The sequence below is a fragment of the Pipra filicauda genome, unplaced genomic scaffold (genome assembly GCF_003945595.2).
Source record: "Pipra filicauda isolate LSUMZ 115617 unplaced genomic scaffold, ASM394559v2 scaffold381_size687511_pilon, whole genome shotgun sequence".
NCBI classification, from domain to species: domain Eukaryota; kingdom Metazoa; phylum Chordata; class Aves; order Passeriformes; family Pipridae; genus Pipra; species Pipra filicauda.
In genome coordinates this window covers 418,475-444,041 of record NW_024104511.1, presented here as the reverse complement: position 1 = coordinate 444,041, position 25,567 = coordinate 418,475, and the positions used below count along the sequence as shown (strand labels likewise).

The window sequence follows — 25,567 nt, the reverse complement described above, 5'->3', positions numbered from 1 at the left end:
TAAGCATAAAGCTTGTAATACTCATCTCCCAAATCCTTGATTTCTGATGTTCACTGTTCCCATAAATTATCAAGTACAGCCAATAGAAAGCAGCTATTTTCTATCTAGTAGAAGTCAGGCAGATTTGTGGATTTGATGCTCCAGAGTTGAAGCTATTTTAATATGCCAAATTTATGGAAATGCTGAATTTAATATTCTCAGAACAAACCACACCTGCTTTTCAGAGAGAATTCCTTCCCTCCTCTGCCTGCTCCCTTGAGTTTGGATAATCTCACTGTATTTTTCATGGCTTTCTTTCAATCAGTTTTCTTTGTGCTTAAAACCAGAAGCTGTTTCATACAGTCCGACTTATTTCATCCAGAGTCAGATTGTTTTCCAGTGGGAAGGTGGCAGGATCATGCTGAGGTGCTGTGGGGATGCAGGGATGCAGAAGGCATTCCTATTTCCAGCTGGGACAGCTGTGTGTGGACATTGGGATGAATTCTCACCAGTTTGGCTGAACCCAGGTTTTCTAAAAACCTGGAGGTGAAGCACCACTTCATCCTGAGCAGTCCCAGAGAGACTGGGATCAAAGCTCCAGTCTGGGAGCTTTGCTGGTTTTTAGCATCCAGCCAAAAATCCGTTCCCAGCTGGTCAAAACCCACAAAAGTGCAGTGTGGGCAGAAATTATTATCCCAACCATCACGTACCTTGCATGGCTGTAGGATTCCTGGTCTCAGTGTCACACTCAGCACAGGGAAAACCGGTCTAACTATGGAGATGTGAAATAACTAAAAATGCTGTGTTTTGCTCCTTTGATCCTTAAGAGAAAATAGGTGACACTGGTACATTTAGATCCAGCCTATCCATACACCATCACACCAGTGTCATCCCTACAGAAGCACTCCAAGATTTACTAAATGGTTGGAATAAACTCCTCTGTTTTGAGCAGGAATTGACTGTGCACAGCACAGGGATGGGAAAGGGCTGTGTTTCATCAACTGGTGTGGTATCTCAAAGAGGTGACATAGTTGGCAACAAGGAGAGGATGTTGCAAGATTTCACAACTGCAAAGGAAACACCAAGCTAAACCTTTTTGGTCAAATCCTCATCTGGTGTAAATCAGTCCAGATTCACCAAAGCCAAATTGTTTCTGGATGCTGTTTCCCAGTTTTCCAGAGTCAAAACTGATGTTTATAGGAGCTCATAGTTGCACATATTAAAGTAATCAGGAGGATTTTCATTACTGACTGTGCAAGTGAAATGAAGACAGACATAATGGAAATGTGTTCAAAAAATCTTATTGACAGAGAATTTAAATAATTTTTTTTTTTTTTCTCCTGTGTATGGCTGTTGTGCACAGTAACCAGGTCTAACAGATGCCAGTAAAACAATGGAAGGATTGTAGTGAGGAGGAAAGGAAATGTATTTCCCAATCCCTACTGGAAATTATGTCTCTGCTTAATTCCTCCAAGCACTTTAGATTTAAATAATTCCTTTTTTTTCTTTCCCCATTAGCCATTTCCCATAGCTGCACATCCCTTGAGTAAGCATCTCTCCTTTGGGATTAGCCACAGCAAAACACTTCTCTTCCTCACCTCTAGAGCAAATTTATTTGGATTTCCCCAGATCAGTCAGTTCCTGCTCTACTTCTTTCTGTTGTCATTACACAGTCTAGGTTATCACTTGTTGCTTTGTTATAGAGAATGAATATTTTTATTTCATATCCAATCCATGAATACTCATATTTCATATTCATGCAGATTTTCATGTTGTTCACAACACCCCTGCTTTCTTCTCAGCACACCAAGCAGCTGGCACCAAGACTCCAAATACCTGCTCCTCCTCTCTGCCTTCCCTCCTTGGTCTCCAGACCCTCTGTCCCAGTGAAGGACCCCTTTCCATGAGCTGGGCGAGTGCAGATCTCTCCCTCTGTCCTGTAGTAAGGGAAGTAGCCGCTGCGGGGAAGGGGCTGGCTCAGGGGTGGGAGCCTGCTGGGGGAGGAGGGCGGGCAGAGTTCGGAGGTGCTGGCTCCTGATGGGAGCTGCTGGGATGGTTTCTTTCCGTGGGTTGGAGGAGAAATTGTCCTCTTGCTCAACTCCAGACTTGGTGGGATGCTCTGAAAAAAAATATGTGCAGGACCAAGAGCTAAGGGCTCAAGAGATGGGAACTGCACTGCCCCTGGGGACACAGCAGGGACAGCAGTGGGACAGATCCCATCAGAGCAGCAGTGTCCCACACAGCAGGAGTCTGGGGTCCACAGGTTGTTTCAAGGGACAGGGACCTTGCCAGGGCTGCCTTAGGTATCTCCTCCTTGCAGATAGCTCTGCTCCTGCATCATGTTTTCAGGGCACAAGACATCACTTTGTTCCTAAGGCCCTAACTTTGAGGAACAGTGTGGTGTGAGATGCGCCTGCTTCTCTTCCTCCCTTCCTACCCCTTTGAGAAACATTAAATGGGAGTTCACCTCCCCTAATTTGCAGGTGTTTAGCCCAATTTAACCATACAGTTAATCCATGTGTGGGTGGTTGGCCCAGAAGCTCTTCATATGCTCTGCAGTACAGAAAATATCCTGTGGAGGTGGCTGAATAACTCACTTTCTCATCCTGCTTGGTGTCAGCCTTGCCTTCATCGGAGCTTTCTTCTGCGTCTGTGAGGGTGTGTGATGATGCAGAGCGGGAAGATGGGCTGATACAGACGTGACAGGTTCTGTAGTAGGGCAGGTATGCAAGATCCAGCACCAGGGAATCTGGGAATGGCTCATTGCAAAGCAGGAGGTTGGTACTGAAGTCTTCAGAACTGTCTGCGTTCAGCAGGATGTGCTCCGAGACTCCTGGGCTGGGTGACAGGGATGTGGTTTTATCCTCCTGGAAGGTCCTGAAATGAATTTGTATTTAATTAAATATGATAAAATGATGCTGTCAATGGGCAAGAGCCACAAGCAAAATCAACCACCAATGTTAATCTGTTCTGCTGCACACCCAGGGCCTGGCACCTCGGCCACTGCTGGGGGAGAATGAGGCCAGTCAGAAGCCTGAGGATCACAAGGATTTCACATTGTCTTTCTTCTTCAGTCTTAAAATGTTTCCTCATGTAGGGTTTTTAATTAAATGTAAATACCAAGTTAATTCCTCTCAAGCAGGCTTCGGCAGTTCACACCAGAAAAATGTGATGTTTGATGTTTTCTCTGTGTTGATGAAAAGCAGCAAGAATAAAGCTTGAAAAACAAAGTCTCCACACCCTGCTACCTGCTTTTCCATAGCCTACTAGTTTGGCACTCTATGAAACCATGGCCCACAGAGACAGTGTTTGTACCTCATTTGAGGTTTAACTTACATCAGCTTTCATGAGCTGCCTTGGCAGATTCCAGGCCAAAAACAAGGAACTCCCACAGGCTTGGGCTATTTAGGGTGATTTATGGTCTCCTGAAAATCTTGGTAGATCAGCAGTGCTTGTGAGCATTCTGGAAATGGAAGAACATTAAAATTTGGGTAAAGCCTGAAAAAAACCCACCAACCTGTAGAATCCTCCTCTCCTCCAGATACATTCTTTTTGATTTTCCACACAACAAAAACAGGCAGATGCAATTCAGGTCTCTGAAAGAGTTTGAAATTGATATTTCAATTCAACTCCACTTTTATGTCAGTCTTTATTTGAAAGGCTAATTTATCAGATCATCACTGCCATAAGACACTATTTCACTGGGGAAGAAAAGGTCATCTTGCTGTTATAGATAAACACACATGAATATTTTTGTACTAGAAAATTCATCTGCTCTTGGCTGTTTGCCACTCTGGTGCTGTTAATTCCCCATCCACATTTATTTTCTTCTGCTTTTTTTCTTATCTGAAGCCCTGTCTCTAAGGAGGTTTTTTGCATTTAAAGGATATCTTACAAATATCTCATTCAAATGGGCCTGAGTCTCCACATTGGGTGACATAAATGCCACCCACCTGTTCACCAGGGTGAGAAGAAAAGACATTTTTATAGTTACCAAATATTCAGGAAGAATCCAAGAAGGGAAAGCCAGAGGGGAGAGAATCATCCCATGTCTCTGGCTGCCATGGGAATGGGGTTCTGGGGTAGCATCACAAAGGGGGAACACCCCACCCACCCCCAGCTCCCTGCTGGCAGAGCTGACCCTTTCCTGCTCCCCAGGACAGTCTTGTGGCCATCCAGGCTTTACTGGGATGCTCACAGATGGCCTGGCTTCTATCTAAAGAAGCATCATTTGCTTTTATCCCTGCCAGTGAGGTAAGAACTGCTGAGATCAGCCCTGGTACAGCAGAGAGCACCTTCCTCCACCTCCTTCACTGGTGAGGGAGAGCCTGTCAGATGGACTTCCAACCAAGCAACCAGCAGCCAAAGTGACACATTCCAGAGGATAAATTTTAACAGAAACAGCATCAGATTCGTGCTTATTTTCTCATTTTCATACCAAACCCTGCAAAGACAGGGGTAAGGAACATTCCATTTTACTGTGATATAATCCTAGAATCACAGAATGGTTTGGGTTGGAAGGGAACTTAAATATCATCCAGTTCCACCCCCTGCCATGGGCAGGGACACCTTCCACCAGCCCAGGTTGCTCCAAGCCCCGTCCAACCTGGCCTTGGACACTTCCAGGGATGGGGCAGCCACAGCTTCTCTGGACAACCTGTGCCAGGGCCTCCCCGCCCTCTGACTAAAGAATTTCTTCCTAACATCTGATCTGAATCTCTCCATTTTTTGTTTAAAACCATTCCTCCCTGTCCTATCACTATCAGCTTATGCTGAGTTGCTCTCCCAGTATCTGCCCATATAATAATGCATTTCTGGTTTATAAACCCAGAAGAAAGCATGAGAATGCCTCAGTTGTACCTTTTAAGGTATTTTTAATTCATGTATTGTTGTGCTTTTTAAGTTATTTTCTAGATAATGTCTTTCCCTACTTTAAAAAAAAGAATGTAAATATATAGAAACAGACACAGTGATATTTCACACTGAAATAGTTATCATCTATTTTTCTCCATTTAGACTTAAAATATTTTTTTGCTAAATCATAGATGATTTTTCTTATTGCTGCCTCAACATGTATGTATTTCAGAGTTTAACTGGCAAGTGTAATAGACTGAAGCAGCTCCTCTGACATATGCTCATAAATACCTGGGTAATGGAGAAATTCAGAATAAGATTCATCCCTGCATACTATTTGATCTATTTACTGAAATTCCAGAGCTCTATAGCACAGGAACAGTTTTGAATGGCCTGTATTATTATTCATCCCATTTATTATCCTGGTTGCTGCCTGCAGTAAAAAGTGGTTTATTATAATGTGATTTCTCAGCTGCATCAGTGTGATAGACCAGCAGCTAATGAAGTGTTCAGGCACCCAAAACCCCAACATCATTGAAATTCATTGCCACAAAGATTCTGCCAGAACTAATTGCTGTCAAGGCTGCTCGTGCACACGCCTTGGTTTCATTCCTCAGAATGGCAGAGCTAATTCTGGTACAAACCAGCATGAACAAACCCCCCCAGCCTGCAGCACATCCCAGCCCAGGGCCGGAGCTTCCTCCAGTGAGCTCACACTCCCACAGGGCCAACAACAGTCTGAGGATTTGGAGACTTTACTTTTTTTTTTTTACCTCTATAAATTGAAATATGGCATTTGTGTGCAGAGGAAAGGTGGGAGGGACTTAAGGAAAAAATGGGGATGTCTCTGCTGCCTCCAGCACACCCTGAACCACCGGGCTTTGGGCAGGGCATGGGCTTTGGGACAGAGGAGAACTCAAAGACTCCAAAACTTGGGATTTGAAGATGAGAAGGCAGGGTTGAGCACCAGCCCATGGCTGCTGTGGTGTCCCAGGCCCTCCTGGACACCTATTTGCAATTCTAAAGGGTCTGAAACACTTGGAAACAACCCACAAACTTTTACTGTTCCCCAGTTCAGGCCTGATTTCACACAACCCCCCTGCACGGTGATTCCGGTCCAGTTGCACCCAGGAGGGGGGATCCACATCCGTGCCATTTTAGGACCAGCTCCCCATTTTTGAGCACATTAACAGCACCCACAAGGGCTGTGGTGCACAGACTTTGCAGGTCTGCTCTGCAGAGCATGAACAACTAGGAGAAATAGGGACATTGAGTCCCACAGGCCCCCCCTGCATGCCCTCCTGCACCCCTGCTTGTTGAGCTCCCACCTCCAGCTCCCGCTGCCCTGGCAGCCTCCCCCATCCAAGGCACAGATCCTCCCTGTGTCCCCAGATTTACACCCACATCCCAATATCCAAACACTCCTCCTGAGCTGCAAAGGCTCTTTTGCAAGCCGAGTGTGTCTTTAAAGATTCTTTTATGCCAAAAAATAACAGAGTCATAGAATTGTTAAGGTTGGAAAATACCTCTGAGATCATCAAGTCCAACTTAACGACTGAATATCCCCAGTCAAAGTGCCATGACTACTTGGTTTTGGAACACTTCCCTGGGCAGCCTGTTCCAATGTTTAACCACTCTTTCAGTGAGGAAGTTTTTCCTAATGTCCAACCTGAACCTCCCCTGGTGCAACTCAAGGCTGTATCCCCCTGTGCTATCTCTGGTTCTCCGGGAGAAGAGGCCGACCCTCAGCTCACCACAACCTCCTTTCAGCTCATTGTAGAGAGCAACAAATGCAATTTTCAGGAAAGGAAGAGAGAGGAAGTTTTGAGCTGAGCAGAAGTTTGTGAACCCTGGGATTGCCTGAGCAGATTTGTTGAACTCCATTTCCATGCTGTTTGCATGTTCCTGTTTCAAAAGTCAGCCTACGCGGATCGCTCCCGGCACGCCTTGCCAAAATCCTTGGGAGGGATCCAAGGGAAGGATCTTGACTGCTGCAGGTGGGCTGTGGACCCTTGAGAGGTGCTGGAGGTGCTGGGGACCTCACTAATTATGGCTCATTAGAGCCTGTAGGGGAAGGATGCTCTCAGCACAGAGGGTCAGGGTGCTTTCACAGGACACCTTTCCAGACCCCTCCTGACATGGTCAAGGTGGACAGGGATGGGGAGTCTCCCCTTCAGCCTTCTGGAGTTACATTTTGGTGCTGGGATCAGTGGGAGCCAAGCTGACCTTTTGTGGAACCTTCCAGCATTTTCCACAGCGATTTCCCTGCGACTTCAGACCTCTGAGACTTGGCCAGTTCGTTTCAACAAAGACAATGTTTATTATCTCAGTGAAAAACCTAGATGTGCTGGCACGTTGTGCTTGCTGCACACACATTTTCGAGCATTAGTCGTGCCATAACATCTGCTTTTTATTGGTAATTACACTATCCCCATTTTAATAAGAGGTAATTCTTAAATTTCTCATAAAATATATATGACTCCGGGGAAAGAAGGTGAAAGGTTTCGCAAGCCTCTCACAGCCACAAGACCAAAATGAGTGGAAATCAATCCTTCCTGAGCAGAACTTGTCCAGCAACTCACGACAGCACGTCTGGGGATGCCTGTGGGACTCAATGTCCCTATTTCTCCTAATTGTTCATGCTCTGCAGAACAGACCTGCAAAGTCTGTGCACCACAGCCCTTCTGTGGGCTGTTAATGTGCTCAAAAATGGGGAGCTGGTCCTAAAATGGCACGGATGTGGATCCCCCCTCCTGGGTGCAACTGGACCGGAATCACCGTGCAGGGGGGTTGTGCGAGATCAGGCCTGAACTGGGGAACAGTAAAAGTTTGTGGGTTGTTTCCAAGTGTTTCAGGCCCTTTAGAATTGCAAATAGGTGTCCAGGTTAATGGACCATAGCTTGTTTGCATTCCTATTGACGGTGGACTTGGTATAATAACGTGTCAGAAAAATGAGTAACATCTGAAGTGGAAGAGCAACATCCAGATAAAGAATCATGAAAAGAAAATCTTTTGGGGCTCCATTAAAGGCTTCCAGTTTCTTATTTCCTGCTGTTTCTCAGTCAGTAAGTGCTGCTGTGCTGCTCTGGCCTGTGAGAATTGGGCTCTGCAATTCCACAGCTTGTTTCCAGGGATTTTTCTAGTGATTCCGGACAAGGCAGTGACAAATGACACTTTCACAAGGTCATCCCTAAATCTTTGAAAACCAGGGAGCTCTTTCAGTGGCTCCTGCCATTCACAGAATGCCAGCAGCCAAGCCCATATGGAGCATTGTGTGCTCAGCTCATTGTCGATGCAAACGCACACAACCAGTTTTGATTAAGAACAAAACGCAGAATTGACTCAAACTGCTTTTTTGTTGTTGTTGTTGCTTGAAACGCTTCAAGCCTCTCATTATCATCAGGGCTTCTTTCAGTGCAGGAAATCGGAATTTCCATAAAATAATGCTGAAAGGCACAGGGCGAAGTCAGGGAACATTTATGTTCCTAAACAAATGGAGGGATAAACATGCAAAGCAAATTTTGGGGACGCTCAACTAAACATTCGAGGGCGTGTTATGGCGTGTGGATTGTTTAAATTATTCAATATATGTTAAGCACCACGTACAGAAACGGTAAAAGGACAAAGCAGTGGGTTTTAGAGAGGTTTCTTTTTCCCTTTGCAGAGTAACTGAGAGCTATCCAGAGTGTGATTATTGCATTCAACAGAGAGTTTGTAGGGTAGCGTGCCCAGACTGCAGCATTTTCATTTGGGGGTTGGATTAGATGACCTTTAAAAGTCCCTTCCAACCCAAACCATTCTATGATTCATGTGAACAAGGAGCTCGTTCCGATGCAGAAGAAGGTCTCCTGGCAGCCCTGGGGTCACCAAGGTGGGATCAAATCCACTTTGTGTAACCTCAGGGCTGTGTTTGGAAAGGCTGGTGCTCGGAGGGACGTGTCAGCTGCTGAGCACAGCCAGCACACAGGTGGTCCTGTGCTGCTTCCCATCCTCAGGATGTCCTGGCTGACTGGAAAATCCTTGTGCCAAGAGAAGCTGGAAAGTGGCGACCACGTTCTTCTCTCTCTCAAAATCCAAATGCATCTGGCCAGAGAGTGCCTTTGTTTTTTGTGGGGTTTGACCATAGCCAGGGCTGGCAGTGCTCCTTGCAGATCAGGGTGTTCTGTATTCCCAGTGCAATCTCCATGTGTGATACTGCAGGGAGCTTTCTCTGGGAGTAGGGGAATGAAGGGAAGGACATTTTTATCAAGGATAACATTAAAAAGCTGTATTGCAAAGGCAAGCTCTCCAAAATGAGAAAATGGGGGAATTGAAGCTGCTTTGTCCCTATTTCCCTGCAGATTTCAATAACAAAACCAGCTCCTGGTTCCTTTTGTTGCCTACCTGCCTCCCCAGGGGGGATGTGGAGTTCAAGTCCATTCCATGTGGCTGGAGAGAAGGAGAGTTTTGTTCAAGGTGCTGTTTTGCAGAGGATAACCTACCTGTGAGGGGCTGGCAGGTGGGTGACCATCGCTTTGCTCTGTTCCCAGAACAGGGACAGAAGTTGTCTTTGAGACTCTTACAAACATGGCTGTCATTTCCAGAAATATCTTAGAAATAAGGCACCAAAAAAAGCCTTAAAAGCTATTAAAAGTCTAAAATTAATTAATATGAGGGAGATTATCTGTCCAACTGTCTTTTGGCAAAGTGGGTGATTCCTATGTGCTGTCCTGACAGCAAATGTTCCCAGTGTCACGTGTTTCCTTGTATCACCTGGAACAACCCAGTGGAACTATCACCCCAAACAACACACAAACCACCCCTTGCCTTTGGTTTGATGATGATTCAAACAGCAGCTCCCAGCCTCTCATGTTGTGGTCATGGAGGTCAGAGAGAGTGAGCTAATCCTAGAGACTGGAGAATATTCATGGGAATACTTCCCACCATTTGGGAGTTGGTGGTTTGGTGTTGGGGAAGCCAAAAGTCAGATTTCAGGGTGAGTTGGGAAAAACTTGGATTGAAAAAACACTGAAAAATAAAATATATTTTCTTTTGGTTGTTCCACCTCAAAATGAAGTGTCACTGTATCTGTGCAGGACAACCCTAAATACAGGAAAAGCATTACAGCTGGCAACATCTGGGAAGCAGAAGCAGCCCAGAGCAGAAAGCAGAGAGAGAGGATGTGGCAGGGATTGGCACCATAAGGTTTTCTTGAAGCAAATCTCTCTCCACCTTCACAGTAGTAGGTGGCAGTGGAAAGAAAACTCATTGTGTGTTTAAAAACCAGGACATCTTCAAGAAATGTCACAGAATCCTTGAGTAGACATGAGCAAAGAGCCCTGGGGGATTCATTTGTCTTTGCTGTCAAGAGGAAAATTAAGACTCCAGGGGACACAGAGGCTGGGTGTGATGGATGCTCGAAGCAGAAGGCAGGCGGGTCAGCATTCCTGTCCCCCAGGAAAACAGGTTCTGCCCCTGGAGAAAAGTGACTGGAACAAGTGTACACCTGTGCAGGGGAGAGAGGGAGTGGGAAGATAAATGGTGGAAAAGTCCCTAAAATGATAAGTGTCTCTTCTTGTTTGGTATTGACAGGAATAACCTCGCTGGAGAAAGGAGAAAGGGATCCCCACGATCTGGGGGTGGGTTGTTGCTCCTGAGCACTTTTGTGGGCAGAGCAAGGACAAACCACACCGTGGGACACCAGCCCTGAAAAAGAAGAGAAAATTAATTTCTGTTATGGTCAAAATCCAAGAAAATATTGCCTTTTATATACCCTTGGAACTCTTCTAGATCAAGTACCTTGTCATCTTCTTAACATACACACACACAGAGAGAAGATATCTGCTGATTAATAGCCTGGATCCATTTTAGTGGATTCCTGGTCAGCTGTGCAATATGTATTTCTACTCAAAACCAGAATTTGACTCCTATAAGCAACCTATTTCCATCAGTGAATTTTCATTCTGGTGAATCGTGCCGCTAGTTTTATTGACTTTTTTTTCCTGTTTTCTAATCAGATTTATTTCAGTCATAAAACACAGAATCTGGTGATTATTGTTCAGATTTCAGCTGAGCAGTTGGTGCTCTTGGGTTATTAATATAAAAGAATAAGGAAAAAACATTCAGATAATATTTCAATATCATTCAGTATCTGATTTTTTTTTCCAGCCAATGCTGGAAAAAAGCTGCAGTTCAAGACAGGTTCCAAGTCTTGAGGTCATCTTAAATAATATCAAAGATTTTCAACCTTTTTATTAAATTAGAGTTTCTTCAACTACTTTTTCAGTTAAGGCATTGAGGTTGTACTGAAGTCTTTAAATGCTTTTTTTTTCCTGCAGTTCACACATAATCATGGGCTGCAGGAGGGGGAAGCACCACGAATAATGAGACACACCAGTGAGCTGCAGACTTTGGCAAGCACAGACATCCCTAAAGAGACTCAAGGTGTTTATGGACATTTCAACTACGTTACATCTTAAGGGCTGGGCTTTAAAATCTCAGCATCTGCAGCTGTTTTTGAGCAGGTAGAGAAGAAAAGGTACCAGAGGACTGGAAAATACTTGTCTGGACCTTGATAGCAGTCCCTGATTGTGGCAGTCACCTCCATCAGTCCCATCAGTGGGAAGGGAAAACCTCCTCATTACAGTGTCCTCTTAGAAACATTAAATTTCCATTGCATCCTGTGACATCCAGCCCTGGAAGGGGAGTGAGAAAGGAAATTGCTTTTTGGGTTGCCAACTCCATCACCACCTCTCTGCACACATGGCAGAGACCAGTGGTTCACACTGGATGGTTCAGTTCACCATTCCATTTATTTTAAGGAATATATTCTTCATTGAGCAACCTGGTCCAGTGGAAGGTGACCTTGCCCATGGAACTGGGAGAGCTTTAAAATTCCTTCCAACCCAAGCCATTCTGGGATCCTGTGATTTGGCATCTGTGATTTTCCTGCCAGGGAACTACCCGTGGGTGCAGCAGCTCCTTGAAACATTTGGCCTTCACCCAGGTTTGCTCTTTTAACACTGGCAGAGTTCTGATGGTGCAGCTGGAATTGGGTCCATAGCTGCCCTCGGGGCATCCCGGCATCAGTCGGGCTGCGAGGTTTTGACACACCCACTATCCCCCACTGCAGCAGCTCTGCTCCTCCAAAAATTCACGTGAAAAAGGGTCGAGCCCCTTGTTCCTGGTCCTTCTGTGCCTCCCAGCGCGGGGTGTCCCTGCAGCTCAGCCAGCCCGGAGAGAGGGACGGTCCCGGCAGCCCCGGGACGGCGAGCGGAGGGAGGTGGATGGAGCCGGAGGGAGGTGGATGCAGCGTGTCCAGGAAGCACATTCCCGGGACATGACGGCACATCCCGGGGGCTGCACTTGTGCTGGGAAGGAAGGACTGGGCTTGCGTTCAGGCTCCCCTGCTCACTGGGGAGCAGGGCTTGAGCACATTTGCTAAAGCCACTTCTGTGTTTTTCCCAAATTCCCGCCTCAATTCTCCCACTATGGTTCTGAAGGGACAATAATCCGTCATCAAGGGTCAGCCTGCGAAGTGCTGAGGGCTTGTGTCACAGCCAGGATCCCGCCTGCCTCCCTCCCTCTGTGTGTGTGTGCCCACATCTCTGCATGACAGGGGAAAACCTCCATGGAGAAGGAACATTTTGTCCCACAGCAGGTCCCTGGTGAGCCACAGCATTCCCAAACACCGGGGCTAATCCATTAAATAAAGCTCCAGCAAAACACAAGGAGGACCTGAATATCCAGCCTCATTTAACTGGATATACTTTGTCTGCAGTTGTGCTCACTTTTGCCCAAAAATGTGCTTTTAAGGAAGTAATCCAGTTCACCCACACAGTGCTCAGGTGAAATTTGGATTCACCTGCCATGGTCTCCTTGCACTAGAAACCTGATTTCAGTGTTCACACTTACACAACCCAAGACTGAGAAAATCTGCCATTTGCTCCTCTCCACCGAGCACAACCAAACTCCTGAAAACTATGAAAATGAGATTAATTGTTTTTATGTCATGGCTATATCTGAACATATATTAAAAGCAAATGACAAACTCTGGATGGAGCCAAGGCAGAGCATGATCATACCAGAAATGAGATTTGGAAATAAACCATCCAAATGGATGCAGGCTCCCCTGTGATGATGGGATACAAGCTTGCAGAGCCTGGAATTTGCTGTGAGGGAGCTGTGGTTGAATTTCTTTTTGTCACTGTTGTTTTGCAATGCCATAATAAATGTTGGTGAATTTGTAAATCACAAAAGCATGGACCATGGGTGGGTGCTTCCCTCCGAAGAGTAGAACAAACATTTCTGGTGTCAGTCCATTCCAGGGAGATTTTCAGTGTTATAAATTAAAAACAAGGAAAAAAAAAAATTAAACAGCTAAACAAGCAACAGCTGTTTGGAATAGGGCCCTAAACCCAAAACATATAAATGATGTTCAGACACATGCTGAGAGAGAGTGACAAAAAAATCCTCAGCACAAGAACTGCAGGGTGATTTCTGGCTATTCCACTCACTGATTTTTGTCCAGCCACAATAAATTAGTCATTTTTAGTGCTCTAAAAAGAGACTTTGGTGACCAGACATTGCCACATATACCTGGTGGGCTGGACTGGTCAGAGCCCCCCCGACAATGGGTGGCATCTTTGGGATGAGTCCCTGGTGACTGCACAGGGATGAGGATGGGAAACACTGAAAACAGCTGAATTAGGAAGGTGTCAGTAGAAATTTCAACCTTGGGAATAGCAAACCAGAGATAATAAGAAAATAAGTATCAAAAGGAAACAACCACAGCCATTGAAAGCCTCCCATAAGGAGACTGTAGACATATCCACTCTCCAAGATGAATTATGAGTATTAGTTTGTTTGGAAAGGTATTTGCCCTTTGGAAACCATATTTATATTTTGAGCTTCAGAAACATAAATTACAGTCATTTAAACCCCAGGCTTACATTTTCCTTCAGTGACGTAAATGAGTTCCCAACTTTCAAAGGCCAGCTGTCCCTTACAGCAAGAGGTAGCAATTACATAAAATTCTTTTATTGCAGGGAGGTATTTTCAGTCCTTTAAGTTTATGTGCCCCAGGTGAGGCAATATAAACAAACTATGGCTGTCACAATCGTGTTAATAATGGAAACTGCATTTGGGAAGTTTTAGGGATAAAACCTATAACTTTATACTGCTGAGGTGTCAAACCTTTCCAATGTAAAACAGAAGTGCAGCTGTGCAAGGTTTCTGCAAAGCCAGCATTCATGGACTCTTTAGGTATATAAAGGCAGTTGCTTCCAAGCCAGAGCCGTTAATCAGAAATTGCTGGGAAAAATGAGGTTAAAAATGCATTTAAATGTCTCTGGGTTTTTGGTAAACTTCAAATACACAAAGTTAAATCCACCCTTAATCCAGTCTCGGTGAAATCCATATTTTACAGATGTGCCTGTGCTCGTGGCTGGTGGCAGCAATGAAATGCTGAGGCACAGTCTGAGCGTGGACACACCAGACAGGCCAGTCTGGCTCCTGGCTCAGGGAATTGCTCTATGAGCCCCAGTGCTGGAGTTTTCTGTTGTGGATTCCTAATCCCTTGTCTTAAACTTCAAAAACAGACCAGGCCAAGCAATTGGTTGCAACAGTGCAGGTAGCTGAGTTTGGGTTTGTTTTTTTTTTCCCCATCCACAAGAGATGAATAGAGGAATGCTAAAACCTTGAAATAACTGTTTGAAGGTTTAAAACCAACAAAAAACACATCAAAAAGTACTGGTGTGCCTATGGGTGGCTCTAATTTGCTGCCCTGGGAGCAGAGCTGGTGTTCCCAGCTGTGCAGGCACCTGGAGCTGAGCTGATTCTGCTCCCCAGCTCTTTGGGCTTGTACACCTTTGACACACTGAGCTACAGGGAAGACAACAATCCTGCTCCACAGCAATTTTCAGAACCAGTTTCCTTTCTGCATTTGGAAATCTTGTTTTCCTTTCATAGAATGATAGAAGGAGTTGGGTTGGAAGGCACTTTAAAAGACCATCTCGTTTCAACTCCCCCACCATGAGGACACCTTCCACTGGCCCAGGTTGCTCCAACCTGGCCTTGGACACTTCCAGGGCTGGAGCAGCCACAGCTTCTCTGGGCAACCTGTGCCAGGGCCTCCCCACCCTCCCAGGGAAGAATTCCTTCCCAATATCCCATCTGACCCTGCCCTCTGGCTGTGTGAAGCCATTCCAGTCCAAATGCATCCACTCCCAGAGAAGTGAGTTCACACTCACCCGTGGCAAAGTCAGGGAATTTGCAGCCAGGCAGGATTCCAGCAAGGCAAGGCAAAGGTTTGGAGGCAGGGAGGGAAGGTTTGGATGCAGTTCACGTCTCTTGCTTGGTGAACTGACAAGGGGGGAGAATCAAACTTCAAAGACTTCCATTACACAGCTGATGACGTTTGGGAAGAAAATTACTGCTTTTTTGGGAGATTTACAAATGCCATCCTTGTCCATGGATGTAATTTTCCATTAAGGAAAAAAGAATTTCAGAAGCAACATATGGACAATGCAGTAAAGAAGTTACCATGGAAACCAGCCTCCTAAAAATCCCTATATATGTATACAGGAATCGAATGCATGTAATAATTATGGCTGCATATCTAAAGTCATTTATGAGTCCCATCTTCTGAGTATTTTTTGTCTATTAAAAGTCTAATTCACACTCTAAATATCCTTACTCTGCTGCCCCTTGAACCTGCACACATTTTGCAACTGGAAGTCAAAAGCATCACAACCGACAGTCACTGACAGCCCAGTGAAATCTTATTTAGCTAATTCAAAATATGTGCTAAAGCATAAAAGAGTGGTTATGGGACCAGAATGATTTAAGCTCTGGGAATCCAGCTGAGATGACATTTAAGTTCAGAAAATGTTAGCTGTTAAAAATAAACAGATGAAGGGCTTTGAATGTCAGAAGAGTATTTCAAAAGCAGGGTGTTCTACCAAGGCAGAAGGGAATTCAGGGGGTTAAAACCCTTCCTTCCCTCTGTGGTCCCTGTGTGGGGACAGACCAAGGATTGTCCTCTCCCCACAGCCCTGGTTCTCCCATCACAGTGGGCCCTCTGGAAATTTAGCAAGGATGGATTATTTTCTAGATACACACCCGGGAATACAAAACCTCTGCTGTTGAGAGGAGATGGGGACGTGGAGCTGGTACCAAGAGAAGATCTCCTGACTGTGGCACAGGAGGTCATCAGGTGCATTGACATTATGTCCCAGATCCTGCTTCCAAAGGTGCTGTGAGGAGATATTTTACCCTTGTTCCTGGGGCACCACCCTGTCCCAGAGTGGGGAGCATTAAGCATTAATTAAATGTAAATTTTACAGACTGATGGCACAATCTTCAAGCTGAAAGTCCTGAATGCTGAGCTCAGTTACAGCACCCAGAACCCCCAGTGGGATTCAGGACCCATTTTATTCTTTCAGCCAGGAAATGAATCAATTAAGTGCATAATAAATGAACAGACTGTCCCTATCTCCCAGTGTCCAGGCTCTCGGTGAGCTTTGATACAAGCTCTAACTCAGTAGTGTTAAGCTCAGTCTGTTAAAACCATTTTTTCCTCACACCTGACTCTTGTTCCTGCAGGTGGGATCTGTCTCTGTCCGTGCTGTGCCAAACCCTGCACTCCCAGCTGTGAGCTGCTGCATCCCTGATGTGCCAACAAGGCTCCTGCTTCCTTCTCAAAACAAACCATTTGAACTGTCCAGTGAGTGCCTGCTCCACCCTGGGATTTCTCACAGCCCCTCCTTGCCCTGAATGCTGTTCCCCTTCCTGCTCTGGGCATCAGCTCCTCAAATCTTGGTGCAAATGGAGCTGAAATACAGCCCTTGACAGGTTTGGTGCACATTGCCTCCTCTTCCATCCTTTCACAGCCCTTCCAACTGCGTGTTCTTTTACCAAGCAGCTGGTGAGAAGATTGGGAAGAGCAAAGTCCTGCAAATGTCTCTTCTGGGGGAAGGCATCGCTAATGTTCTTAAGTGGACATTTATCCTGCACTGAAAACTGACAGAAAGTTAATAAAATCACATTTCTAAGCCCCTCAAGCACTTGTTCTTGATGAGAGTTATTTCCATCACAAGCTTTAGCTCCCTCCCTCTGGCTAATGTGTGGCAAAGTTGCTCGAGAAAAGACTGAGACATTATTATTCTTATGTGAGCAAAGCTGTATTTGTTCTCCCTGAGTGGAAATCAGTGCTGTTAGAGAGCTAGAAGACCTTGGCTGAACTTAAATCCGTTCTTTAGTGTGAATGGATATAAAACTAGTTTTGCTCAAACTCCATTTCACTCTTTGGTTGCACAGACACTTGATTCTGTCTTGCTCCACCAGAAAATAAAAGGCAGCTTTGGACTTTTTATTTATTTACCTGTTTTTTTGCAGTGACTCGTGGGCCTGTGACATTTCCCTTCTGCCTGCAGTGAGGGCCAGGGGTTTTTTGGTTCTGCTTCATGTTTTTCTTCTGTTCAGTCAAGAAGGGAGGTCCTCCTAGGCCAGGAGGCTTCGAAGTCCACGTAACACCTGGACTGACTCACTTCATCTGCTGGGGAGGGAGTTTCTGTAGGTTACACCCAGTGTGATATGCTGAGATTCCAGCTCCTGCCTGGAGGGGAAATGAGAAAGAATCTCAAAGCTGGGGGTTATGGGAAAATATTCCACCTTGTGCCTTGCTTGGTGGCCATCTGTGGCAGCCCTGGTGGCACACCCCTGGCTCTCAGCCTCACTCGGGCCATCCTCCCTAAGCATGTGGCAGAGCAAGTCCACGGGGGTGAAAACAGCTGCAACAGTTTTTCAAGCTCACACGAAGCCATAAATGGCAAAACAGATGACTTTTAGGAAACTTGGGCCCACGTTTGCCTGCCCTGGGAAGACCACACTTGTCACTCTCAGGGGGATTACAGTTCCACCCTTGTCCCGTGGAGAATATGTGGGTTTATGGATGATACAAAGTCTGGCAATTATTTATTTGAAATGACCCTTCTTTTTCCTTCTGGGCACGGAATATTCTTTCTGGTGGCTGGACACGTAATACTTCATCTTAATATTTTCCCCATAAAAATTTCACTTAACATAGGGAACCCCACATGTGTTTGGGATTCTGAGGGACACCAGTCCCGAATCTGAGGGACACCAATCCCAGCAGCATTTTAATGTCTGACAGCAACAACAAAGAGCCAGCCACCACCAAGAAGGGGACAATGAGCAATGCCTTAGGGCTGGGTATTTTATTTCTCACACTGCAACACTTGATCTTTCACAAAACACAGTACTCTTGGGTCCTTAGCTTAGCACCCAGGAGAAGTAAAGATAAAAATGTGTCTGCACATCCCCATGTTTATTGTGAGAGAGAGATAATTTAGAGGCACAAGGATGCAGAATCTGCACAGGTCTCTCTGACTGAAACAGGAGGGACCTTCTGCCTCTGAGAAGAAATTATTGTGCTCAGAAGAGATTATGGTACACATAAAGATTTTATTTTAAACTCAGGCACCTAAAGATGAGCTCCATGATCTGCACGTAGCCTGCTAAAAGTGAGCTTTGAACACCTTGGTTCTTGTCTGTCCTGCATATCCAATTTTGTCCTGCTGAAGGGGAATGTGCCAAGGCTGGTGCTGTGAGCTGTGGGATGTGTGCTGAGAAGGCAGAGTGTGAAACCTGCTGCCTCCTTCTGACCTGCTGGGCAGAGTCTGTCCATCCTCAGAGCACGGGAGCCTGAGGGGCCAGACTTGCTGGCACTCCCAGGCTTCCTGGCACTCAGGGTGTGCTCCTGTCTCTGTCCCAAGTCAGTACAACAAGCTCATGTCATCATTCCTGGCCACTGTTCAGGAGAGATCTCTAGGAAAAGGATTTACATTCCTGTGCAATGAGACTTAAACACACTCTCAGGTGCCTCCTGGAGCAAAGGTATCTCTGCACGTGCTGAAGGTGAGGAGGTGGCACAACTCACCTGGCAGAGAACAGGCAACATTCCTGCAATCTGCCTTCTTGTCCTTGCCAGCCCAGAACCACCATGCCCCAGATCCACAGATTTACCCCCCTAGGCTTGAAGAGAGGCAGTCCATGGGACTAATTCCTGTGACCTTTCCAAAGCTCTCCCCAGGCTAGAGATGCCAGACTTGAAAAAAAAAAGTCATTTGCCGAATGATTTCTTAATGTTTGTGTCTTCGGGGGAAATTTCTCATGCTTTTAATTTGTTGCAGAAGAAAAGTGGAAAAAGGGAAGGCTTTGTGATTTTTAAACGTTCTAACATTTATTTGGGTGTTTCAGTTTGTATTGCAATTATGTTTGTGGCAAAGGAAATTTCTCAAGACCAAGAGCTAATGTTTGCTCTCAGCCACTAGTGCATTTTCAATTAATGTCAGAAAATGCTAAAACCATCTTTTTGCTGCCTCAGAAGTGGAGAAAAGCCTCTGGCACATGAGTGTGTAACACTGCTCAAATACACCTTCCTTTTACTGTCCCTTTGCCTTCACTGGGTCATGATTTTACCCTGTGGATTTTCTCTTGAGCTGAATTTCTCTCTGTAGGCTTCTTGGTGACCATTTTGCAAAAGCCACTTAGTTCTCTTCAGGTTTTTGAGAGAGAGGAAATCTGTTCTTTTCATGCTGTTCTAACCAGAAATGCTGAATATAGGCCTCTTGCAACGGCTATTTTCCTTTCCTGCAACAACACCTGGAAGTGCCACATTCCCTGTTGGAGCGATCAACGTGGTTCCAGGGATGTGCAAACTGGTTTCTTCACAGAACTATAAAATCACAGAATGGTTTGACTTGGAGGGGACCTTAAAGATCTCAAGTTCCAATCTCCTGCCATGGGCAGAGGTGCCACCCACTAGATCAGATTGCCTGGGGCCCCATCCAAGCCATCAGCTGGTCTGGATGTCACTTCAAGGCTCTGTGTTCTTCCATGTGACATCTGAACCTCAAGTAAAATGTTTAATACACCCACTTAACTCCTGATCCCTGGATTTCCTACCTCGGCATGGTTAATAGCTTACATCCCCTTCTGGAATTATTATAGCTGTGGCAATCACACCATCCAGTGAATTAGATCCTTGACCTCTCCATCAGCACAGGCATAGCAAACAAAAGGATTGTTTAGGTGCTGTTCTTTCACCCTTGTGCTTCAAGCGGAAAATCCTGCGGGAATTTCAAACCTCAAAAAAAAAAAAAAAAAGATGATCAAATACAAGCACCCAGAGAAGAAAGGTGCTTCTTTGTGCTCTGAAGTTTTGGCTGCGTAAAGCTTCCCCAACCCACACCTGTCACTTAAATCCTTATGTTTCCCATCTCGGGGATATCCTCCTGATGCGTGGCTGGGTTTGTGGTTGCACACGGAGCTCGTGCCGGGGCCGAGGTGGAGAAGAAGGGCTGCACTGACCCCCCAGCAGATGTTCACAGGTCTTTGATCCGGCCAGGAGGAGACAGCCCTGCCCACCCCTTCCATGTGCAGAGCTGAGAGGCTCCAGGGACCCGGCAGATCCGAGCCCTGGCTGCACAACAGACACCGCTCGGCACAGGGAGCGGAAACCGCCAGCAAACAGCTCCTTCCTGCTGCTCCCTGCTCACCTGGAAGGGTTTGATCTCTCATATTATAAGCTAAGATGTGACTGTATTAAATGCAATGAACACATGTGGTGTTCTCAGAGATGCAGACGCCACATCTTGGCTGAGTCAGGCAGAGCTCAGTGTCTATACACGGTGCATTAATTCACAGCAGCAAGTTGGGAAGGAGCCCTGGCCCGGGATGTGCACTTTGATCTGATCCTCTCTGGTGGTGCAGAGACATTTGTTGCAATGCAAGTCCAGACACATTGGACTTGCAGAGTTTTTTTTTTCCCAGGCAGCTGGATTAGGATCAATAGTAGGAGGCAAAACCACTCAAAAAAGCCTTGCATGAGTCCAGTCATATAGGCAAAGGACACAGGGACTAACAGGGGGATTAAAACTCTGAGGGTGGAACAGCCAGGATGAGGAAAATGAGGATGGGGAAAATGTATATCATCCTGGCAGTGAGACAAAGTGGATTAATGTAAAAATGTAAGAAAGGCTCCAGTGGCCACTGAGGGTTTAACTACCCTGGGAGCCTGTGGGCAGCTGCAGCCACCACCACACGTCTGAGGACCACCAAAACCTGACTGCAGGAACAGGATGAGTGTGTGCCCCCACATTTACTTTCCCAGGTTACTGGCAGGGAGGTTCTTTTAGCTATTTTATTAAAAAAAACTCTACATCCTTTAATCTGTTGTGTTCCTTTGCTTCCTGAAAATATCTCGGGTCACTTCATTCACCACCACACTCAAAGTTAAGACTTGCAGGTGGGATGACCAGCCCAACCTGGTCCCTGACCCCATTCAGGGTGGCACAGCATGTCCAGACTTTGTTCCCTGTGCCTGTTCCCAGAGGGAGGGAGCTGTGGGGACTCAGGGACAGCAGCATTAGTCACCTCCATACCAAGGCCCTTGGAGCTGTTTGTTGTTTGTGAAATGTTGCCACGAGTGTTTGGTTTCTATTGGTGACATAAATCAATCTCACTGCCTTGGCACTACTTTTCCCAGTACAAAGAGTTCCCAGAAAAAGGGAACCCCACTGCTGGGCTGTATAATACAGATGTATGATCCTGCTGGACACATGGTATTTCCAATGCTGGATATTTATTTTTTTCTGCAGGATACAACCAGGATGTTAGTGAAAACAACACATGGAAGACCTCAGGATGAGCCCCAGCAAATGCTAAGAGTACATAGCTCTGGTCTGGGTCCTAAAGCAAACACAGATGCATCTAAAACAATCATCAAAGGAAAGCAAATGTGAGTCAAGAAGGAAGGTCTGTATGTGCCTGCAGATTAATGGCTGTTGTTTAGGCTGTGGGATTAAATTCCAGGGTTTACATATGAAGAAGAAACATCTAGCAAGAGGAATGGGAATGTGCCCAGAGAAGGGCAACGGAGCTGGGGAAGGGTCTGGAACACCAGGAGCAGCTGAGGGAGCTGGGGGGGCTCAGCCTGGAGGGAAGGAGGCTCAGGGGGGACCTTCTTACCCTTTACAGCTCCCTGACAGGAGGGGGGAGCCAGGTGAGGTTGGTCTCTTCTCCCAGGTAACAGGAGATAGGACAAGATAAAACAGACTCAAGTTGCCTCAGGGAACTGAGATTGGATATTAGGGAAGATTTCTTCATGGTAAGGGTGGTCAAGCATTGGAATGCCCTGCCCAGGGAAATGGTGGGATCACCGTCCCTGGAAGTGTTCAAAAAACAGCCCTGGGATAAAGTGTCCACTAACACCACTAAAGCATAATTTCTGCAGGGAAAAATTCCTTCTTCTAGGTTAGATCACAACAAATGACCAACAATTTTCTCAGCTGTAAAGCTGAATATTTCCTGTAGCTTTTTGACAGGCAAATTTTATACTGGTACAAAACAAACACCCAGAAATATGTCCAGGCAGACAGATTAGGAAAAAACATGATTTTTGGTATGGCAATGTAGTCAATGGAGAAACCAATGACTGAGCAGAAGAATACTACAAGAAGAAAGTTTAAAAGCAAGTCCTCAGTGTGGCAGAAAGCTTCCAGTCCAATGTCCCAGTGGTCAGGGTGCTGGTGGCACACCTTCCCCTGCCTGCTCTGGCAGCATCCTCTCATGTTGCTAATATGGGATTAATTATATCTGTTGGGTTTGATTCCTGTAATTTTTTCAGAGGGAAGCAGTAAGGAACTCTAAGTGGATGGGAAATTATTTGTTTGGGAGTTTGGGATTTGGAATTTTTTTTAATCGTTTCTGCCTCAAAATATCTCTGGCAACATGTGAAGTACTTTCCACTGACATGGGCCATTCAGTACATTCTTATGAGATTTCATGGTATTTGCCAGTTTGCTCCATGGAAAACTGTATTTTTGAGCACATTGTAGAAATACCCAAGAATTCGGAACATAGATTTCAACATCCCCCAGCTGGAAGAATTTTGGAGTGACAACAGATATGTTTCCCGCACAACACTGAATAAAATAAAACTATTCAAAAGAAAATAAAAATGAAAATTATTTTTCTGTGAATCCCTGAGACACCAACCTTGGTGTGTCACCAACACAACCAGAAAGTCTTTTTTTCAAATCTCTCAGAAAAGCCATTTTTTCCTCTGCTGTCTAAATCTATAAGAGTCAAGCATTCAAATCCTGAGGATTTCTTAATGCCCCACAGTGTATGTATGTACTTTCTGACCAGACTTTGACTATCTGAAATGACTAAATATCAAGAGTGGGAAAGTGGATTGAATAGAGGCTTCCTGGCCTCATAAAAATCCCTCCTGTGCTTCTCCTACCCATCAGCTTTAGCACCATATAGCTTTTCTTTGCTTTAAATAAATAAATAAATAAATCTGTTCCCATATTTAGGTTCCTCTCTTCCTGTGAATCATACTCAGATGATTTCCGAGGACCTTTCATTCTCTCACTGTCTCACATGTTAATCCAAATCTCCTTTCTTAATTACAATTTTATTCTACAAGAGTCTTTAACCTTCGTTTGCAAGTGGGAAAATCGAATCCAGCTCCTCTTGATAAGGAAAACTCATTTCTGGTTGATTGACAAGTTTAATTAAATACCAATATTTTCTTTTAAATGGCTAGATTATTCCCAAGACAGCATCTTCAGGGATTATTAGGGGTGCAAAGGGTGCTCAGCCTAAAGCTCTGCACTGTTGCAACAGTTTCTGGAGAAAGGGGAAAAACCTGGTTATGGATCTATTGCACCACTGTTTGTAGCCATTATCTTTCCAAAACAGGGTGGCTGTCACAGACCAGGAATTCTCTAATGAATTCCAACTTCCTGCGCCATGAATCACTGCTTATTTGAGTTGCAGCCTGCAACTGAATCATGTCCATACGTGAGGAAAGCCTCATTTTCAAGGATTTATTCTTGCCACTGATTGTAATTAATTACTGGTGAGTAATAGGCAATTACAACTGTCTTTTTTTTTTTTTTCCCCCCAGGTAATTACACTTTGCTTTGGGAAATTGTTATTACAGAAAATAACCAAGCCATAATAAAAGAGGCTAATAGTTTTTTTCCTTCACCACACAACTGAGCCCTTCCCCTGTTGTACTGATGTTATTTTGTGGGAGATGAGCCAGACCTTGTGTTTCTTTATGAAAAACAGAGGAACAGAGCTCAGTCACGGTATCATGGTAATGATCTTGGTGACAGGACAGAGCCTCAGGAGCCAAGTGAGATAAACTTGCCTGGCGAGACCTTTCACTGTCCTCCATAAACCAGATAATCTGACAGGAAAGCTACTAAATAACTCCTTCAAAGAGCAATTTCATCCCAAGGCTCCCTCTCATGACAGAGAGATTGTTGTGATGCCAAATTATCCATCGCAGCCTATTAGGATGTCAGAGCTGGAAGTTCTCTTTAATTTGTTTATATATCTTAGGAAACTGTTTATGGTTTCCCATCTGTTAAAGAACCACTATTTAATATGTATTAACTGGGCTGTAATTTTCATTCTGCAGCTTTGATGATATGCAGGAATGGGATACATTGGGGGGATTCTGATCACTGATCAAAAGGACAGAGGGCCCTTGAAACCTTTCCCAGGCTGGTTCCTGACCAGTCAATTAAAACATCAAGCCACAAGTTCACTGGAGCAGGAACTGAGGTGTGGTGAGGTTAACACTGCTTATCCCTAAAAACAAAAGAGCTTGGCTGCCTGCCTGTTCATCCCAGTATGGACTGGCACAGAAGGCCAGCATCTTGTCCAGAAATACCATTCCCTTACACACACCTTCGAGATCTACTTCATTTTTTACACACTTATTTGAAGGATGTCTTAACCAGAGATTTTCAGTCATGATTCTCACTGGGCACCTTCACCAAATTTGCATCAACATTACTTTATAACTGTGATTAGGTAATTCTTTCATCTTTTCTTGCTTTTCACAAATAAGCTTGAACTCAACGCTGGCAAACAATTCAGATCCTCAAACAATGCAAAACTAAAGTGTCCTCCCACCTTCCTTCTGAGATCCCAGGATGGCCACAGCCTCTGGGGTATTTCTCCACATCATTTTACCCACAGCTCAGTTCACTTTATGACAAGCAAACATCCCAGGCCAGAAGTGTTTGTGACAGTATTAGGTCATGGTAATATAAGTTAAAATCACTGGCCATCAGCAGTGTCACCAAGGACAACCTTGACACCACGTGCTGCCTTCTCAAGGCAGTGTAAGGGATTCCAGCTAAGCACTCCCATTAAATTGAACAAAAGCCATGAGACTGACCCTCCACATGCACCACAGACTTTATGTTGGTCCAGAGGTTCAAAATTCAGCTTTCAATTTAGGTGCTTAATTTTATGACACATTTCCCCATCCATGTGCTGCTGTTTTTCCGTCTCATGCTCTCTCTGGGTTGAGCTGTTGAGCATTTTGGAGTAGGAGCACATGTGAGGTGCAAATAGGGGTGATCTTCTTACAGCCGAGCTGCTCTTCCTTTTTCCAGCAGATTTCATTGCTCCTTCTCCACTACTTCAAATTTCCTTTTCATTGACCAGAAGGGATTGGCTTCAGCACCCACCAGGCTTTTGCTCAGTGCTGGGAGCTCCCAGTGTGTGGGAGCCGTGTCTGATACACTAATTAGGGAAAATGATTTCCTTTCCAACATCCTGTTACTTTACCCACATGGTGATTTACTGATGTCAAGAATTTGGTTTGGCAGGTGGAGTCTTCCTTGCTGCTGGTAACTGC

General features: G+C 45.2%; 1 protein-coding gene and 1 long non-coding RNA gene across 4 annotated transcripts; one reads left to right on the top strand and one right to left on the bottom strand.

Annotated features, from left to right (window-relative positions):
- Positions 1-1,672: 1,672 nt before the first annotated feature.
- On the bottom strand, positions 1,673-19,976 carry LOC114002039. Of its 3 annotated transcripts, XR_005564885.1 has the most exons (7): positions 19,801-19,976; positions 17,195-17,428; positions 15,063-15,219; positions 9,315-10,518; positions 3,316-3,442; positions 2,577-2,856; positions 1,673-2,098 (listed from the first exon to the last, which is right to left on the bottom strand). XR_005564885.1 is itself a non-coding variant. In XM_027747723.2 (4 exons), coding segments are annotated over exons 2-4 (603 nt in total). In that variant the 5' UTR covers positions 3,318-3,442; positions 3,974-4,083; the 3' UTR covers positions 1,673-1,777. The 3 variants fall into 3 exon arrangements, 1 of the variants encoding a protein (XP_027603524.1); XR_005564886.1 differs by lacking the exon at positions 15,063-15,219; XM_027747723.2 differs by lacking the exons at positions 9,315-10,518; positions 15,063-15,219; positions 17,195-17,428; positions 19,801-19,976 and adding an exon at positions 3,974-4,083.
- Positions 4,111-10,648, top strand: LOC114002040. The gene is made up of 3 exons (XR_003545745.2): positions 4,111-4,233; positions 9,174-9,331; positions 10,405-10,648. It is a non-coding gene; the product is annotated as an uncharacterized LOC114002040 (long non-coding RNA).
- Positions 19,977-25,567: the final 5,591 nt, after the last annotated feature.

Bases quoted from the DNA above. Each gene is read 5' to 3' on its own strand.
- LOC114002039 (XM_027747723.2), bottom strand. The intron at 2,099-2,576 runs GTGAGTTATTCA...ATTTTTTTTCAG, and splicing joins ACACCAAGCAGGATGAGAAA to AGCATCCCACCAAGTCTGGA.